At 44.2% G+C, this 18671-nt stretch overlaps 1 protein-coding gene across 16 annotated transcripts in view; it reads left to right on the top strand.

The window, feature by feature from the left end:
- The first annotated feature begins 3881 nt into the window (after positions 1 to 3881).
- LOC141575149 (junction-mediating and -regulatory protein-like) overlaps positions 3882 to 18671 on the top strand; it is a 41797-nt gene continuing 27007 nt past the window's right edge. For 7 of the 16 annotated variants that reach the window (XR_012502519.1, XR_012502518.1, XR_012502515.1 and 4 more), the window contains exons 1-2: positions 3899 to 4343; positions 5698 to 5832. Coding sequence is in view for 4 of the 16 variants with exons in the window: in XM_074353701.1 (XP_074209802.1) it covers positions 4308 to 4343; positions 5698 to 5832 (171 nt within the window). In the remaining 12 variants the exon portion in view is untranslated. Of the gene's footprint in view, positions 4344 to 5697; positions 5833 to 7607; positions 8685 to 18671 lie in introns of all 16 variants that reach the window. The other 9 variants (XM_074353698.1, XR_012502521.1, XR_012502522.1 and 6 more) reach the window with 9 other exon arrangements.

The following is an 18671-nucleotide window of genomic DNA, read 5'->3' as shown; positions in this document are numbered from 1 at the left end:
TATCCTGGTGGCTACAGCTGCTCCCAAAGCCTTGCTGAGAGTCAGCATCTCTCCTCCCCACCACTAATTCTAAATTTCTCTCATCTTTGACCAGTGTCTCAGCTGATCTAAGGTTGCCTGCCTGGTAGAGTGAGCCAGACCTTCTTCATCTAGGTTTGATTTGCTTTACCTCCATGAGGACATAGTTGCTGTAAATGCCAAGATACAATTATCACTTGTCACAAAACACCAGGTGATGCATCAGTGAAGTTTGTGACTATTCCTTCCTGCCTCCACTATACAGCAGTGACCCAGGTTCTTCACGTTACTAAGGGCAAGTTAATCTTGAAAATATATTAACATATTAATTCTCTTTTGTTTGATGATCCAGGAATGAGAAGGCCAATCACTGGAATCAGGAGCCCAAAGTGGCTAGATGATAGTCAGTTCCTGTGGAATGCTTATGTTGTCCTCTGGTGGAAGTGTTTTCCTTCTTGGGAACCAAGATCTCCAATCCAGTAGAGCCTAAAGCTTCAGACACAGGAAGCATAAACTTTGAAAGTGAGTCAATAGGAGTAATGGTAAATGGGGCCATTTGTACTCTCACGTCTTGGTTCCTGACAGGACAGCACCATATGTCAGCCATCGATACAGCACACATAGCACACACTTTCCCCAACCTGAAACTTGAGCTGAGCCATCAACAGCTCATCCAACCACTATATCAGATCAACTCCTTCTAGGTGATGAGACAGATGGTAATCCCAGTGGAATCTGTGCTCATGCACCCCTGGTTTCACAACTTTTGTCATAAATTAATCCCTCAAACACAGTGTTGTAGAGGATGTTGTGCCAATAAATAAGGCATTTTGTAAGCCCCAAATTCATGGTGCTGGTGGAGGCTTTGCTGGCAGAGAATTAAAATGCATTACCATTGTAGGTTTAAATTCTAGCAAGGATGAACTGTTGCCATCTCTAGAGTGGAAGGGATCCAATAAAGTTAATCTGACAGCAAATGGCTGGCTGGTCTCCTTGAGGGATAATATATCACAGACTCAGGAACAGGCTCTACTGTTGACAAGCTGGGCACTCAGAAAGGAGCAGGGTCTAGATCTGCATTAGGGAGAGGGATCCCAGTCTGCTGTACCCACGGCTCTTCCCAGCCATGGTGTCATATCTGTTCATGCACCAATCGTCCAAACAGGGGACCGCTAAAGGTTAAGGATGGAGTATAGTTCACACTCACAGAGCAAACTAAGCTGTCCAGTTGATTGCTGAGAGTCTTCTATTCAGAAAGTGCTCTTTGGTGGGCACTAACACGAGACAATGGTCTGCATGCTATATATCTGCCCCCAGAGATCCATCCACTTGCCTCTTTCCCCAGATTTCCTTGTTTCCTTCTCTGTTTTCTTTTTTTTTTTCTTGCTTTACCAAAGCCCCAGACAAAAAGTCATTTGCTACTTCCCAGTAGTCTATGCATATCCATAGCTCAGGCCACTTCTGCCTCCATATAATGTAATGTATGAATTGTTCTGTTTGGAGCTCTTCCCACTGGGAGGATGTCCCTTTAGGGATGCGTTCCTTTAGGGCGAGCTCTGAGTGCAGCTGTAGTGTGACAACTGTTCACTTATGGCTGCCATCAGTTTGCCACCCTAACCCACATGTGAACCAGGCCAATATTTTTTTTTCTCTTTAATCAGCACAGCTATTTCTAGCTACCATCAGATCTGCTGGTTCACATGGCCTGAGATTCCAGGAAACTTGCACAACAGCCTGGGCCTCCTGAAGACCTTTTTATTTATCTGGGCATCATTTAAGTCCAATAAGTGTTTGGTACACTTTTCTCATAAGGCCCTTTGTAGAAGGGTAGGTAGAATGTTTATAATTATTCTTATGTCATTAAAGAGTCCTTTCTCACGGGCACTCACCCTCCATTTTAGCCAATGGTATCTGGGTCTGTTCAAATTAAATACATCCAGAAATTGGGTGCAGGCCCTGGGTTTTGCATTGTGACAGTTGATGTTAGGAATCTGCTCACCATGTATTTACTGGGGAAAAATCTGTGTATATATAGACCTTCACAGTTCAACCCCTGTTGTTCAAGAGTTCAGAGTATTGACAAAAGACCACTGGGAGGATGAGAGAATGGAAGTTGGATAAGCAAGGAAGTGAAAACAAACTTTGAATTCTGGTTCAGCCACCATGTCTTTGAGCAAGTTACTTAATTTCTGTGCTTCACTTTATCTGTCTGTAATATGGGGGGATAACAGAGACATTGTGCAACTTTGGGTTTTTCTCACTGAAAGTGGCCGGTTTCTCTTCATCAACCTTTGCTGCCTCATCCTTTAGGTGCTTTAGGTCAAATTTAGCCTTTGTTTCCTCTAGGAAGCTTTCTCCGTCCTCCCAGGGGTTGAGGTGGCCTCCAATGTCTTTCAGCCACATGTACCTCTCCTACAGTAGCTGTTGTCATACAGAATTGCAATTGTCAGATCACTTATCTATCTGCTCCACTAAGACCAAACACTTTACTGGGGCAGGGATTATGACTGTCCTAGCCCATTTAGCACATATTGGAAAAAGTTTATAAATTTCATTGAACTCTCTTGTAGATTGTAAGGGTTAAGTGAAGTAATGTGTGTACAGCTCCTCGCAACTTAAGTGTTCAGTAAATAGTAGGTTTAAAAAAGCTCCATTATTTTTCACATCTTTATCATACGGCACAGTTCCTGGCATGTACACATTTGTATCTCAATAAACACTTGCTGAATGAAAAGTTCAGGACAGACATGATAAGGTCCTTAACTACGTCTGCCAACACTGATTTCAACTGCTGTCAATTTTCCTTTCAGTATCCTAAATGCTGTCCTCTGAAACTCCAGTGTGTATTAAGTTCTTATTTTTTTAGAGGAAGCAATGGCAAAAATAAAACAAAAATCCAAGAAAATAATTGTAAGATGCCACTGTAGAATGGAGGAAAAGGAGAAGTAGTGGGAAACCATAGAGGTGCTGTGAGGTAGTAGGGCATGGGGTGTCTGTATTTTCTTTCTTCCTTTCTTCCTTCCTCCCTTCCTTCCTGTATTTGTTTGTTTCTTTTTTTTTAACTTTCACTTAATTTTATTTTGTTTCGGAGTTCTACTGAGTTGTCTTCAGACACCTTCCTTTCATATCTTAAAAATTGTATCATAAGGATGTTAGGAGAGAATTCAACAGCCTAGGGGGTCTCAATAAAATAAAGCACATAGTTCATATGATACGGAGTACTTTCTGAATTTAGAAGTTATCCCCCCGGGTGAATGGAGGAAAACTTACACTTGATGGTCCCTTTGAATAAATGGAGTTCAAAACTTCTCAGTCCCTCCGTCTTTGTTCCTCTTTTCCTGGGTTCGGAGGCCACCTCTACCGCAGGGCGCACCTGCCACTCTCACCGCCGGCCAACCGGCGGCTCCAGCCCGCAGGCGGCTCCGCGGAAGGAAGAAGGGAGGGGCTCGCAGCAGCCAGTGGGCGGGGCGGGGCGGGGGTGCTGGGGGCGGGGCCAACGGACGCGGGCGGCTGTGCGCTCTGCCGCCGCTACCGCGGCACCGGAGTGCGGCACGTGTCCGTGTTTACGTCCTAGTGGAGCCTATGTCAGCAGCCGACTGGCGACATTGTGACAATACTGAGGCACAAAGTTTAGGAGACGCGACCCTCCGTCAAGCCAGCTCCTGGCGGCCGGGAAGAGGAGGAGGGGGGGCAGGGGGATCGGCCTTGGTAATAGCGGTGGAGACACACACACGGTTCCCGACCACCTGACTGACCCCACGGAACCGCGCCTCGCCTCCGGAGCCCCGCAGGTGCAGCACCGCGGCCTCGCCCCAGGGGGTGGCTAGGGCTGGCGCCAGGCGCTGCGGCAGCTCGGGGCTTGTAAACAGATACCCCTTGCACGTGACCGTGTGAACTACATGCTCCTGGGGGCGTGTTCTCTTTCCCGTGAGCTGCGCCACAAAGAAGCGGGGCGGTCGGAAGGCAGAGAGGCGGGCGAGCAAGCAGGGAGAGCCCCTCAGCGTTTTAGGATGGCTGAAGGTGCCTGGTGAGGGTAAGCGGTGCGGGGCGGGGATGCTGTTGGGCACGGCACAGCCAGCGGCTGAGTCCGTTGGCGGGCAGGGCTGGTGACCCTTTCCCCGGGGCCTGGCCCTGGAGCCACCATGTTTTTGGCGCTCAAGGAGAGACTCCAGTTGGACTGGGTGGCCTGGCGGCTGCATGTGTTCTACAATCGGAAGAAGCACAAGTTCATCTTCATCATCTCCTGGAATGAGATTGAGGGCAAGTTTGCCATAACCTGCTAAAACCGGATGGCCCAGAGGCAGAGGAGCGGCACCAGCGGTCAGGTGGGTGCGGGATGGGGCGCCAAGCCTGGCATACCCATGTCCAACAGGACCTGCAGGCTGTGCAGCCCAGCAGGCAGGGGTTGGCCTGGGGCCACTGCCTCAGTGACCCAGGGCAGAAGCCCTGGGCCCCAGAAGCTCCCGTCCTGGACCGAGGGTGGCTTTCCATGGAGCATGTGCAGCCTTCGAGGGGACCTGCTGCCCTGAAGTTTGTCTGGAAAAGAGGTGGGAAGCCCTCTCTGGATCCCAGTGTGGGCCAAGTCCAGCCCGATCCTGAGCACATCTGCAGGTAGAGATGTGCCTCTTTGGCAGCCCCCTTGGCGCCTATGGAGGCCCAGGTGTCCTCAGTGTGGATAGTGAGCGCCTGCAGAATGGTCACCTAGATTGAGGTGCTAGAAATGGTGAGGGAGGATGAGGCGGATCCGGCATACCCGGGACTCTCAGTCACGGAGCAGCGGACGCCCGCTGTGGAGCTGGAGTCCCCGCCAGGGCGTGAAGCTGGTCCGGGCGCTTCTTCCAGGATCTGCGCTCAGTGCACCAGCAGCCAAGCCCTGTGAACTCGCAGCTGGAGCCGTGCTTGCTGATATTCCCCGAGGAGATCTTGGGCATGTGGACAGTGCTGTTTGGGGGCGTCCCGGAGGTGACTGAGCAGGAGATCGCCACTGTTACTGTTACTGGGAAAAGGGAAATAAGAATTACCTCGTTTCTTAGTCATCCCTCAAAGAAAGAATTTTTAACGAGAGAAAGAAAGTGTGATATAAGTCAGATTTTTATTAGTAAAATAAAAAGGTAGTAAAAAATAGTACTTTCCCAAGAATTGGGAGCTGGCCAATCCAAGAGAGGAAAAATGGCGCTGCTCCTTTGTTTTTCTGTCTTATATCTTGTCTTAGGGGCATTTGTGCGTGTGTGTGTGTGTGTGTGTGTGTGTGTGATTGATTGATTGATTAATGGCTCAGGTTCTTTGAGTTAACAAGCTGATTGACGACTCAAGTTCCTTTTGCTCTGGTTGATTGACAGCTCAGGTTCCTTGTGCTCTGGCATGCCCATCCCCTTTTGGGCAGGTTTTTACCCATGAAGCACATAGACAAACCAATGGGAGGGGGCTCAGACTGTAATGTTAATTATGTTACAATGAGCATTGATTCAAGTTACACCGGGTCCTTCTCTTATATGCAGCTGCAGCATTTTGATTTTAAGTGGCTTCTTTTGCTGGCCCTCATTTAGAGAAAGCAAAAATTTCTGGAGTCCCTTATCCTGAATGCATACATACTGTTATTTCCTGGATTGTTCCTTCCCCCTTCCTCTCCCCCTGCCCAGTGCTCATTTCTATCTAACTACCTAACATCGTCAACTTCAGGTCTACTTGGGCCACGACCTGGACACCTGTGGCTGGAAGATCCTCTCCCAAGAATTCTTCACGGAAACCCACTACTGGGAGTATTATGAACCCTTAGCGAGCTGCAGCAGAAGGACCAGGAAGCGCATCCAGGAGGTAAATACCTAGTCTGGGCTCCAGTCATAGCTTTTGGTTACTTACAGCCGAAGGCTTAAGCAAAGGCCTAGGCTGTGCGCTTCTGGGACACTTGTTTTTCTAGACAAGGGAAAAGGAAAACCTGCTTGTGTATTTTCAATTTCTTGTCCACTAGATGGTGGATCACAGTCCCTTATCCTAACAACAGAGTTCTTTCTCACAGGTTTGCGTTTCTCTCACAAAGCCCACACTGGGCTTTACACGTGGAAAGTGCAAATTGGAAATCATCCAATAAGTTACTTTTTTCCCCCAGGCTTCCCCTTGTAAAGCAGAAAGCTGAAAGTACATTAGAGGAGAAGGTTAGGGAGAGATGAGAAGTGAGGAAATACAAGGTTTAGGGGAGCTAACCTGCACTTCCCAGGAAGCCATGGGTGGGCCCACCAAACCTGTCACTCCTGCTTTGGCTCTGGTGACCTTGTTGTCACTGCACTACTCCCAGGAGCACAGAGGAGAAGGCCACGGAGCCTCCACCAGGGCAGCGGCGACTGCTCCTACCCGCCAGGTTGTCCTGGGAAACCACGGCCACTCCAACCTGTGCTCAGAGAGGTGAAAAGACACTAACCACTGTCCCCGGTGTCCGTGAATCACGTGACCATAGTGGGTCATGTGACAGCCTGGGGGCTGAAGTCCACCCCTTAGACCTTCTGGGAAAGCACGAAATTCAGAGGCAAATGTAGGTGAGGCCTGGATGCTCGCTTCGTGCTCGGGACAGCAGGGCCAAGACTGTCCTCAGACCCGCTCCTCAGGGCTTTAAATTTGGGGTCACTCCCCTCTGCTGTCCCTGCTCTGCTGCTGGTGTGCCTTTTTCCTCCCACCGACTTGAGAAACTGCACTTTCTGGGGCAGGGGACAGTTTGCATGAGTTCTGCCTTTGGCCCAGAATTTGGGACCAAGACCTTAACTGCCCCCACCCAGAACAACAGAAATGCAAATGATGGGGGTTGTGGGGTGGGGGAGGAGTTATTGTGCAGATCGGGCCAGGTAAAGTCCACGTCTCCACACCTCCCACCTCTGAGAAAGGGAGCTAGGGTTGGAGCTGCCTCAGGGAACTAGAGTCAGGTTGGTAACTCAATCCCAAATGGGCGTTCAAGATTAAAACAAAAAGTTCTTTATATTCTAGTTGCAGTTTTCTGTAAGTTTCAGATTGTTTTAAACTAAATAAAAATAATTTGTGGTTGTAAAAGGGAAATTAATCATCATTCTTACATATGGGTCTAAAAAAAGAGCTTAAAATGTCACTAATATGATGTGTTTTGCAATGATAATGTAAGAAATTAAAATCCAGTCATCTAGAGATCACAAATTCATTTATTAAAAATGATCCTGGAATTACATAGTTAGAAGTTTTAAACTTTAAGAAGCCAAAAAGAAAACTCTACATGTTACCAATATTTGCATACCAAATTTGTTTTAAATTGCTATTTAAAACAAAAACTATGGTAGAAATGTCTATGGTCTATAACACTGGCATTTCATCTCTGGGGTAGATGAGCTTCTTAAGAAAAACATCTTTAAGGGCGTTATGGACTGAATGTTCACACGTTGAAATTCTATGCTGCCCCTCCACCCCACTTCCTTTTCCTCCCTATGAGATGCTCAGATGTACTAAGAGGTGAGGCCTTCGGAAGGTGATTAGGATTAGACGAGGTCGTGAAGGTGGAGCCCTCCAGAATGGGATTAGTGTCCTTATAAGTGTCATCAGTCTGCACCGCTTTCCTTCCTCCCCTCTCTCTGAAGTGAGGCCAGACCCAGGCACTGAGTGAGCAAGACTGCGAGCTGAGATTCTGGAGCTGCTGCCACCACCACCAGCATGAGAGCGAGGGAGCACCCGAGGGACCCAGCCCCTGTGCGCTGGCCCAGCTGAGACCTGCGCCCAACCTGGGGCCAGCGGGAGCCACGGCCCCCCGTCTCCCCACTCCCCTCCCCGCCGGCAGCGGCAGCTGCACACGCCGGAGCCCGAGCCGGCGGCCGGGGGGCCGGGAGGCGGCTACCTCGGGCAGGGCTCGTCAGCGGCTCCGCGGTGAGAGGGCGCTGAGACGCGGCTGGAGCTTCTGTCTCATCCTGGGGCGTGGGGCAAGGGACTCCCAAGGTGGAGGGAAGGGGTCCCAGCCTCAGCGACACCTGTGGGAGCCGGAAGCCGGGGTGGCGCCTAGCGGAGCTGGCTGGATCCCCCACCTCAGTGCCATCTCCGCCACCCTTCTGCGTCTATAGCATCTCCACCCTGAGTATATGAGCCGGGACCCCAAGTTCGGCCACCACCCCCCAGCCAGGGGTGTGGGCGGGGACCCCAATATGAAGTAGTGGCCCGGGCAGCGGGATCAGCAGGACCGGCACCGCCATCCTTTCCTTCTCTCGCCCTCCCTTCTGCCCCCTTGGGGGTCTTCTCCCTCAACCAGTCACTGGACCCTGGCTCCTCGGCAGGACTCCGGGAGGACGTCTTAGGGCCCCACCCCCCACCCCAGCCCCGAGGGCGGCGGGTTTGGGGGGACCTGGAGGGCCGACTGCAGCCTTCGCCCAGAGGGAACTTTATTAAAATCAAAATACAGAGCACCCCAAATCTGACTGTCCAGGGACAAGTGGACCAGGACCGGCAGAATACCCAGCCTGAAGAGGGCCAGAAAGAGAAGAGGAGGGAAGTGGGGCCGCTGCCTCTTCTGCTCTGTCGCTGTTGAAAAGACCTGGGTGGCTGCCCCGCTTAGCAGCACCAGCCCCGCTTCTTCCTTAGTAAGGCGCGGGCCCTGCCGCAGCTGCCGCCTCCATCCCGAGGAGGAAGGGAACCAGCCCACCTACAGAGCTCTGGCTCTTCTGTAATGTGTGAGTGGCTCTGGGAAGGGGAGTTGAGGGATGGGGAGGGCGAGGGTGCCTGTGCATCCTGCGGTGTTTTGCCGATGTTTTCCTGGAGTGTTGGGAGCATATAAATGAGCGGGGTACCTGAGTCCTCACTGTGGGCAGAAGGTATCAGGCAGTCCCGTGTTTTGTAACATTTTAGTTCTCTCTGTGTGTGATACGCAAGCCTGCAGGTTTCTTTTTGTGGAGTTCTGTCTTTCTGCAGAGTGAATACTTGCATGTTTCTGGCCATTAATTGGTAAAAGGAAACTGAGGAAGCCAGAGCATATGTGCGCACAGAGGACATCTCTGTGTATGTAGCTTTTCCTGGTACATCGGGTGGGAAACAGCACTGTAGGTTTTGTTTCTGGGCAACTATTATTTGAGTTCCCAAATGGAAGCCTCTGACTCTGTGAGGCCCTGAAAGTAAAATTTATTTTCTTTTCTGCATTCTTCCTTGAGAGTTTTCATTTTGGCACAGGCCCTTTTTACCTTCTCATTTCCTGGGTGCAATTCCTGCGTATCAGCAGGACGTGGTAACAGAGATCAGTTACTCAGGAAACTTGGGGTTCTTAGGAATCATAACTGATTTGGGGGAGAGCATTTAGTACTTTAACCAGTTTATTAAAAAGCTATTTCATTTTTCCTTAGCCAATTTTTTTTTCCCCTGGGTAACATACGTCCTAATTGACAGCATTTTTTAATTGGTGGAATGACTTGTGACTTATTTCAGTTGTCTTCTCTATCAAATGAGGATGATTTTTTATCCCCCTTTGTTACTTTAAAGGAGAAGTCTATAGAATCTTTGATTTGTATTTTAAGTATCCTCTCAGAGTGCCAAATTAAGGTGCAGGAAGATAATGAATATTTTGTATATTTACGCAGACTTTAAGGGTTAGGCATAGGTGGAATTTTACATAACAACGCAGACAGTACCCTACTGAGGATCACAGGCCCCCGGACAGCTGTGTGGGCTTAGTCCTGAAGCCACTGCTGAGAGAGGCTCTGTGGAGTGAATGTAAGCCTGGGTCATCTGTGTTAAATTTTCCATTCAGGACCTTGATCAAACTTATTTAAAACTTTCTCAAACACTTTTTAGCCTGTACATTTTTCTTCTGAAGTGACAAATTCTACAAGTTTATTAGCCCTCATTTTTATTAGCAATTCATTTATTTATCCCAAACCTGTCTATTTAAAGTTCCAGGACAGATCCTGAGCGTGTGTTTTGAGAAATGCTAGAACGAGCTGGAGTTCATCTTTTCTTGGTTTTATAGATTTTCACTGTTCCTCTTTACCATCATCTTTCCTGACTCTTTTTGTCTGTTTTACAATCACTTTGCCCTCCTCTGGAACTTCTGCAGCTGTTTTATCCTTATTTATATGCCTTGTTCTTGTTATGCCTTTGTTATGAACCTTAAATTCTGTCTATTTTAAATAGACACTGACATTAAATTATTGTGTAATGGTTGTAATATTAGATGTGAGATCAAAGACAACTGTTGCTTTATCAGTTATTTTGTGACCATGAGGAAGTCATGCATCCCATGTTTCACAAAGATAGGAAGAGAAATCTAGTCCTGCATAGGCTGCTTTTGGGAGGGAGGAAGGGAGGACAAACCAACAAAATAGTTTGAGTGTAAATTCTACTCCATCAGAGTTGCTTACTAAATTTAAGACTTTTATTGCTTTTACTATAGATTGGCTAAAATTCATGTCAGTGTTTTATTGCGTATTTATTTAGGAGCAAAGAAACAACAAAGTAATTGGGGATCCCTGCCTTTGAGAAGCTTTTACTTATGAATGGCAGAGACAATGATACACAGATTGCACAAAACTGTAGGGAAAGGGAAATGGACCAGTTTTTAATCTGTGACCACTATATGCCAGAAAGTGACTGGTACATTATAGATGTAAGTGTGTTTGTACATTTTTCATTGGGAAATGTTGATATTGGACTACACAGAACATATTGGAGTGTCTGAGCAAGTGGAAGAAAAGAGCAGGTGGAGATGAAGTGTTAAGACTTTTGGAACTGGAGGATGTGGGGAACAAAGGTAATTAGGAAGTTGGTTGATGGGAAATCACAGGGAAGTTGTTGAGTAGCTTATGGTCTGTTTGTGCTTGTGTGGGTATGTGTTTACAGCTCAAAGAATCAGTTGAGAACAATATTCCTGAGATGGTAGTTTTAAACCATAGAGGAGAAATTGTATTTTAAACCAAGGCATTATACCTGGATTAGGATTTTGTTTTTATAGGGAGCCAACATTTTTATACCATGGTCACTGAAAAGCGATACAGATGGAGGAGTGAAAAAGGTGCTCCCAATATATTAGCATGGTGCTAGTGGTTTCTGATACAAAGTAATTCAGAAATGGGGCAGTGGACTTTGTTTTGGACATTAAATTTTCGAGTTGAAGTTGGATACCGATGAAATCTCAAGACAGTAAAATTATGAGCAATATGCTGAAAATGTAGAATTGGGAGTCATTATCAAAGTATTAAAGTTTCTCAAGAGTGCTGATGGAGAGCAAAGAGCTGACAAATGGGTATTTTTACTTGGGAGAGGAGAATCTGTTGAAGTTAGCAAAGGTACAGTAAGAACAGAGATGGATGAGACTCTCCTTACAATAGATGTTTTTAAAGTGAGTAAAACTTGAAGTGGAAAAGGGAGGAACAGCCAGTCTCAGGACACATGCTTATTTTTGAAACTACTGGCAAGCTTTTTGTAGGGTATGTCTCTTGAGGTTAAGTTCAGAAGAATATGTAGGATTTCACTGTTAAGGAACTTATACATAAAGGACAGATCTGTTTTACCAAATTCATGTTTTTAAAATGTGCCTTTCATTATCATACTGAGTTTTGTCCCCAACATGATGAAGCGGGGCTAAAATAGCTGGCAAAGAAGGCTGCTTCTCCTGCTGGTAGGTGGTGTGTGTCTTTGTGTCCCACACAGTGGACGGGACAGCCCTTTGCTGGCACAGCATTGCTGAAAATGCCTTTAAAAAATCTTTTTATTAAAAAGCTAACAAATAAAACCAACTTGACACTTAAAAAACCCTGACATTTTTGAAGCATAAGATGCTGGAAGACTGATTTTTTAAAAATTTAAAACAATTTAAAAATTTTCATTGTGAAGTGTGGAATTTACTGTTGATGCCAACAAGGATTGAGGATTGTGATGTAGGGACTCTATATAGCCACACTCTTGTGTTCCTTAGTTTGAATTCACCAATTCCTTTGTAGCTTCTTTAGCCTCTTCTTAGGAGTGACTGTTCCAATGGGAAAACATCCAGGGTAGATCAATTTAGATGGGGAGTTAGATCTAAGGTGGTTCTGGAGCAGATGCCATATGGGCAAATTCCTTCCTCATCCGCTATCTTCCACAACATTTTTATGCAAGTGAAATCATGGTTTGATGAACTTTAAAGGGCAGTCTTTTTGGGTTAACATAATTTACTAGTAAAGGCAGTGGGAAGGGTGGGACTCTGGTAGTTGGAAATGGTAACGTCATGTGCTTTGCCCAGGCAACTTTGGGATTGATATGAGATGATTAAAAAGACTTAAGAGTGTGCATTTGTGTTTGTGTGTTTGACACCAGATGAGCTAGCAGCCCATGCCTAGGCTAGCAGCAGCCCAATGCTTGTACATTGGAGATGGTACTTGGAGAAGTCTTGTGCTGCCTCTGACATCTCGTTGTGTAGAGGAGGGGTTGGCAAACTGTTTTTTTTTGTTTTTGTTTTTGTTTTTTGTTTCTTTTTGGTGAAGGACCAGTTAGTAAATATTTTAGATTTTGTGGACCACATGGTCCTGTCACAATGATTCATTTCTGCTCTTGTAGTGCAAATGCAGCCACAGACAATCTGTAGGTGAATGAAGGTGACTGTGTTCTAATAAAACCTTATGCATAAAAACTGGAGGTAGTATGGGTTTGGCCCGTAGTTTATGGACCCCTGATGTAGACAACTGCCAAGTCTACCTGCATGCAGTCTGAGCATCCCTCTACTGCAAAGCTGAGATTGGCTATTTCAGGCGGCCTGTTTTCTAAGTGAGATGTGTTCCTAGGGGGCTGTCTTAAAATGATTCTGCACAGAGTCTACTGTTCAAGTTAATTTTGCCTCCATAGTAATGAAAACCATGGACTGAGGAGCAGGGGCAATGCCATCTATGAAGGGATGCAGCCAAAATGTAGGGACACTTGCATTTCTTGTTCAAAGATACCATAATATAAAAGGTACCACATAGTGATATAATGGCTGTGCATCATGGCCAGAAGAGTTTTTGGAGTATCTGAATAAAATTCTGGGTATAATTTTGAAAGATTCTGAAAATAAGTTGTAAAGCACTTACTTTAGATGTGAAATTAGAAGTGCTTATGGTCTGTTTGAACCAGATGGAAGTATTCGTCAAACTGTAAGAACACTGAGGTTTGATACTTATGCGTCATAGAACCTTGACCTTCTGCAGCGCCCGGCGCGGCGTGCGGAGTCCCGCTCCGCCGTCCGGTCCTGCTACCGGCGGCTGCTGTTTCCTAGGCGACCCTACACAGCGTGTGCGCGTGCGCGTTAGAGCGCTGCCGCAGCCTGGGGTGACGGCAGCGCGGGGCCAATTATTTCCTAAGTGACTCTATCTCACAAGTGTTGTTTAGAAAGGATAATTCACTTTGGTCAATTTTACATCATAGCTAGCACCACAGCACTTGTTTCATATGTCAACGAATAGCTGCATTAGATATGGTATATTTTTGCCTGGTTTCATAAATCTTACTTATCTTTGGGTTCCCCAGTTTCTGTCAGGAGAAAGGATTACTCTTCCAATAGTGACACTTTTTAGTTAGGGTTAAGCCTGCTTTTACTTTAGATAGTATTTCTACACATATAATAGATACTTCAATTCCTCTTCCTTTAAGAAAGGTACCAGTTTTATATAAACTGACATTTTTAGTATACCTTTTAGAAAGAAGATCACTGTAAAGTTACTTTCCTATTCATTAGGAGGTGATTCTTTCCTTGCTCTTTTTGAAAATGTCTTTTTGTTTTTTTGCCTTTTTAGGTAATTTGTCATTCTCAGGCTTAAGGATGGGTGGCAATTTAAAAGACACAAGGTGTTCCTCTCATATCTGCAAATATCCCAAATAGAAATGTTCCATATTGTTGACACTTTAAGTGGACCAAGGAAAAGAGTGGAGCTTGGTTTATTTTTTTCTTTTTAGTGTAGTTGAATTTTCATTACAAACAGATGAGTAAAGTTGTTTTCAAATAATGAACTCTTGCTTCTAAACCTTTCTCCTTTGAGACTTTTTCCCACTAAGTAGAAACCCAGCAAGTTGTATGCTTTCATGTAGTTGTAGGTTTTCCCTGCTTTCTCCTGACCCCTCCTGGGCACTTTCTCATGCTCCCTTTCACATGTGTTTAGAGTGTATTTCCTAAATCAACATGACATTTCCTGAACACTATGGGATATATATTTTCTAATAATTATACTTTTACCCACAAATATATTTAAAATGTCCTCCTACTCTACCTTCAGAATTTATGAATTATTTGAGGGAACATCTGTCCTTGATCTGGATCCTGAGAGAAAAACCAATGTATAACAGTTTTTCTAAAATATTCTCTTAAAAAGTTTTGAGTAACAATTGATTTCTCTAAAATTGTAAGTTGATATAAGTAAATACAAGATCCTATGTTTGTGTTGTGCTATCCTGCAATGCAGGCTTTTGAAAAATAATACAAATGCACAAGAGTCCTTACTGCTTGAGTATCTTATATTTTGCTTTTCCCCCATCACCTAAAGGACAGCTGGCAGATCAGTCAGATAGCATGAAGTGTCTGTTGCTTTGCTGTGTAGCTTCTGTCACCTTTTTTTCCAGCTGAAGTTTGGCTACTGGAGACCTGGGTGCTTCAGGCAGGAGGCAGCACGTGCTGAGCTTGTGTCTGTGGGAGCCTGAGTCATGCTGGATGCTCCTTTCTGCATGACAGCTATGAACTTAGGGAATATTAATGATGCAGAATATTTTTCTGTCACTTAGGCTTTCCTCTGAGCAGATCACCCTAGGAAAATACGTTGAATGCATCAATATTTTGGGCCAAATGTAAAGTATCAAGACACATTGCTGGTTTGTTTTTGGAAGAATGTATGTATCTTATGAGACTAAATGTCATGCTAAAATGTCAGTTAAGGGTCTAGTAATAGACCTTTGCATGACATCCTCTATGTCTGAGAAGGACTTGCCTCACTAGTAGTAGTGGGTAATTTGCAACAATCTCGTGGTTGGAAGCACTATGCATACCTGGAGCCAGCACCGTGCTGCTAGTTCTCTTCTCATTTCCCTCAAAACTTATATTCACACTGTGGAGGCAGAAGATTCATTAGTAAGGCACTGTCATTTTTAGCTATGTTGCCTGGAATGAGTTACTTATCCTTTTTTACTATGGGCCTCATGACATGTGGATGGAAAAACCATGTCCTTCCCAGGGCTGTTAGGACTAAATGAGATAATATAAAGCACCTGCAGAGCTCTCCCAGCGCCTCGCATAGGACAGCGTGGCCCCACACTATTAATGTGAGTTAAAGGTCTTTTACAGTGTGACGCAGACAGAAGGCTAAAGTCAGGCTTTATGTTGCCCAACACTTAAACTCAGCCCTGGAGTTTGACAAATAAAACTGAAGTAATTCTACAGTGTTTTCAAAAGCATCTGTACTAGTGTGTGATTCATTAACATATTATTTAAAAATCTTAAAAAGTAGAGAAATGACAGAACTACTGTGCTTATTATTTACAGAAAAGAAAGACTGATTTGAACATAACTAGAGTTTCCATTCATCTCCAAAGACCTCAGTATGCTTAGATCAGAAAGGATGCTTTTTGATGAATTCATTGATTAGCTCTGAAAGTGACTTTGGCTTAAATTGTCCATTTGGAAATACCAGGATGTAATTGGGTTATCAAGTTTTTAACATCCTTTGGTTTAATGCTTGGAAATGAAAAGCTTAAAAAAAAATGAAGAAGTTTAATAAGATTAATTTGTATCATTACATTGCAAACTATGATTGATGGAATTTTATTCAGGTGATTTTTTGTTGTAACTGAATTTTGATTTTCTCCTTTTCCTAAAATGATGTGAAGGTGGGGTGGACATTCCCTTTTCATGCTTAATATTTATTACATACAGGATCCGTTTTCAGAAATAATTTTCCTTTCCTTCATTAGGTTTGGCATAATCAGTGTTCAGCTGACCAATTCAAGAAATAAATGCTTCTTGATTTTTTTTTTTTTTTTGTATTTGGGAAGTATTTCTATTTTGAGAGCAATATGAATTTGCTTTCATAGTCTGTTTATTTAATAGAATTCTATGTTTAAGATAAATGTGTGAAAAAAATCCAAAGGCAGAAAGAAATGTTTGAGATATATTTCTTACTACTTTTTATCTTGCCAAGTCTTGTCTTCATTCTCTGACTGCTTTTTTTTTTTTAACATTTTTCATTTTTTATTGATTTATAATCATTTTACAATGTTGTGTCAAATTCCAGTGTAGGGCACACTTTTTCAGTTATACATGAACATATATACGTTCATTGTCACACTTTGTGAGCTACCATAAGATCTTGTATATATTTCCCTGTGCTATACAGTATAATCTTGTTTATCTATTCTACAATTTTGAAATCCCATCTATCCCTTCCCACCCCCCACCCCTTTGGCAACCACAATTTTGTATTCTATGTCTATGAGTATATTTCTGTTCTGTATTTATGCTTTGTTTGTTTGGTTTTTTTTAAGATTCCACATATGAGAGATCTCATATGGTATTTTTCTTTCTCTTTCTGGCTTACTCTCTGACTGCTTTTAAGGCACATTTGCTTTAGATTTTGGTGTAAATGCAGAAATTAAATTAGCTTATGTATTAGTGCATCTCTAAGTAGTTAATTTAATGAATATTCTAGTTTTTTAAGCAAATTCAATATTTTAAATATTTTTGTTTGTTGGCAACGATTGCAATCATGCTTCTGGAGTTAAAAATCTTTCCATTTTAGAGATTTTCAGAACTTTGCAGTCATGGATGTGTTACTGGACTAATGGGAGAAGAGCAGAGTCTATCTAGTGGGTTTAATGTCCTCCTGTGTACTTACAATGTGTGTAACACCAGAAGGCTACATAAATAAATATGTGGGATGTCAGTTTTAATTTGTTTGATTGGTGGTCTCTTTAGTGACTACTGTGTGAATTTGATAATGTGCCTTTTGGACTGATGCTGCAACATTCAGAGAACATTTTTCTACTTGTCTACAGGTAGACTTCTTTTCATTAGAGAAATATTACAAATTTAACTTACTAGATGAGAAATTTAGAGCAGGAAACAAAAATTTTCAGAGTGTTTGTGAAGGCCATTTAGTGGGAGAGAGGAGGTGCAGAGGTGGGGAGAGACACGCAGGGCATAGGAGGGAGGGAAGAGGCAGACACTGGGAGCAGGGCTTGGGAAAGTCTGAGGTCAGCCTTAGTCTGAGGTCACAGCCATCGTTTCTTCTTCGGGCTGTGGCCCTGGGGCATTACCACTTGTTATCTACCGCTCTTTGAAATGTTGATTAGATGCTTGACTCTAGTTCCTGCTTTTCAGCATCTGGATTTTTTAAACCACTGAAGTTGTGCTGGGCATGGGGTAGTCAGTGTACTCAGGTGGGGAGATTCCACAGCAGCCGCTATAGGAGAGGGGCAGACCAATGGTTTTTGACTACATTGGAGTTTCTATTTTGTTTTGTTTTGCTGTTTTCTTTCCTCATTGGCCACTTTTCCCTAGCTTTGCCTAAGAAGTATACTTGTAGTTCTGTGTATGTGACGTAGTAATTGAGAGGCAAGCCTTGGAGTTGACAGACCCAGCTTCCTCCAGCTGCGCTGCTTTGTGACCTTGGGCAGGTTATTTATTCTTTGTCTGAACTTGTAAACCTGGGATCATAATAATACTACCTACTTCTGTCACAGGGCTGCTAAGAGGATTGAGATAATGGATCACAGTGTCTTCTCAGAGTTAGTGCCCAGTAAATGTTAGTTGTTGTAATAACGATGAATAGGACAATAGTCTTCTTATTTCTGTGTGTGTGCTTGCTGGGTTTTTTGTTGTTGTTGTTTGTTGGTTTTTTTGTTTTTTGAATGCTGAATACATTTGTGGCCTTAGTTTCTGAATAGGTGAACTGTTTTGAAAACTGCCTTTATTCAGCAGCAGACATTTACTGAGCACCTACTGTGACAGGCATTGATCTAACTGAACAGGACATAAAGCCCCCTGCCCTCTGGAAACTTACATTCTGCTTAGGGGAGACAAAATACATAAAGCAAAGTAGATGACCCATCACCCATCTTATGAATTTTGGTGTTTGACTCCATATGTCTAAGCTTCCACTACCAACCATTAGTCTTCACCTTCACCTCTTTTTTGTTCATTCCTGTAGTTATGCCTGAGAGTGTTTGTGGCAGGAGCACCCTAAAAGCACAGAGCTAGTCTCATATCCAGCTACTGCTCCATCTGAATTTTAAGGCACGTATCACTCCTCATCATTTCCCTGAGTTGCTGCTTGCATTGGCTATCACAAAGCTTACATTTCAGTACCCACGCTTCTGTTTCTTGTTGTTTTCAGATGTGTTTCTCCTCCTCAGTTTCTTACAATTTGCTCATGCATTTCCTTTCCTAAGAGAGGATACTAGAAACCCTTTTTAAGAAGTATTCCCTGACTAATCTAACTGTATGCTTGTTGCCAAAACATTGGCCCCCGCTCCCTGACAAGCCAAAGAATTCAGAGACTGGGTCTTGGAGCTTAGAAGAAAAGAGGCAGCTTTAAAGCTTTGTCAGGCAAAGGGGATTCACAGCAGGCTAGTGCCTTCCAAACTGTGTACCCACCTTGGGGATGGAGTGGATGGGGGTGGTTCTAGAGCCATAGTTCAAACAATAAAGCATTGATAACCATCAACACAATCATTTTCTC

The sequence above is a fragment of the Camelus bactrianus genome, chromosome 26 (assembly GCF_048773025.1).
Source record: "Camelus bactrianus isolate YW-2024 breed Bactrian camel chromosome 26, ASM4877302v1, whole genome shotgun sequence".
NCBI lineage: Eukaryota > Metazoa > Chordata > Mammalia > Artiodactyla > Camelidae > Camelus > Camelus bactrianus.
Note: the sequence above shows the minus strand (reverse complement) of the source record. Positions and strands in the feature narration are given on the sequence as shown.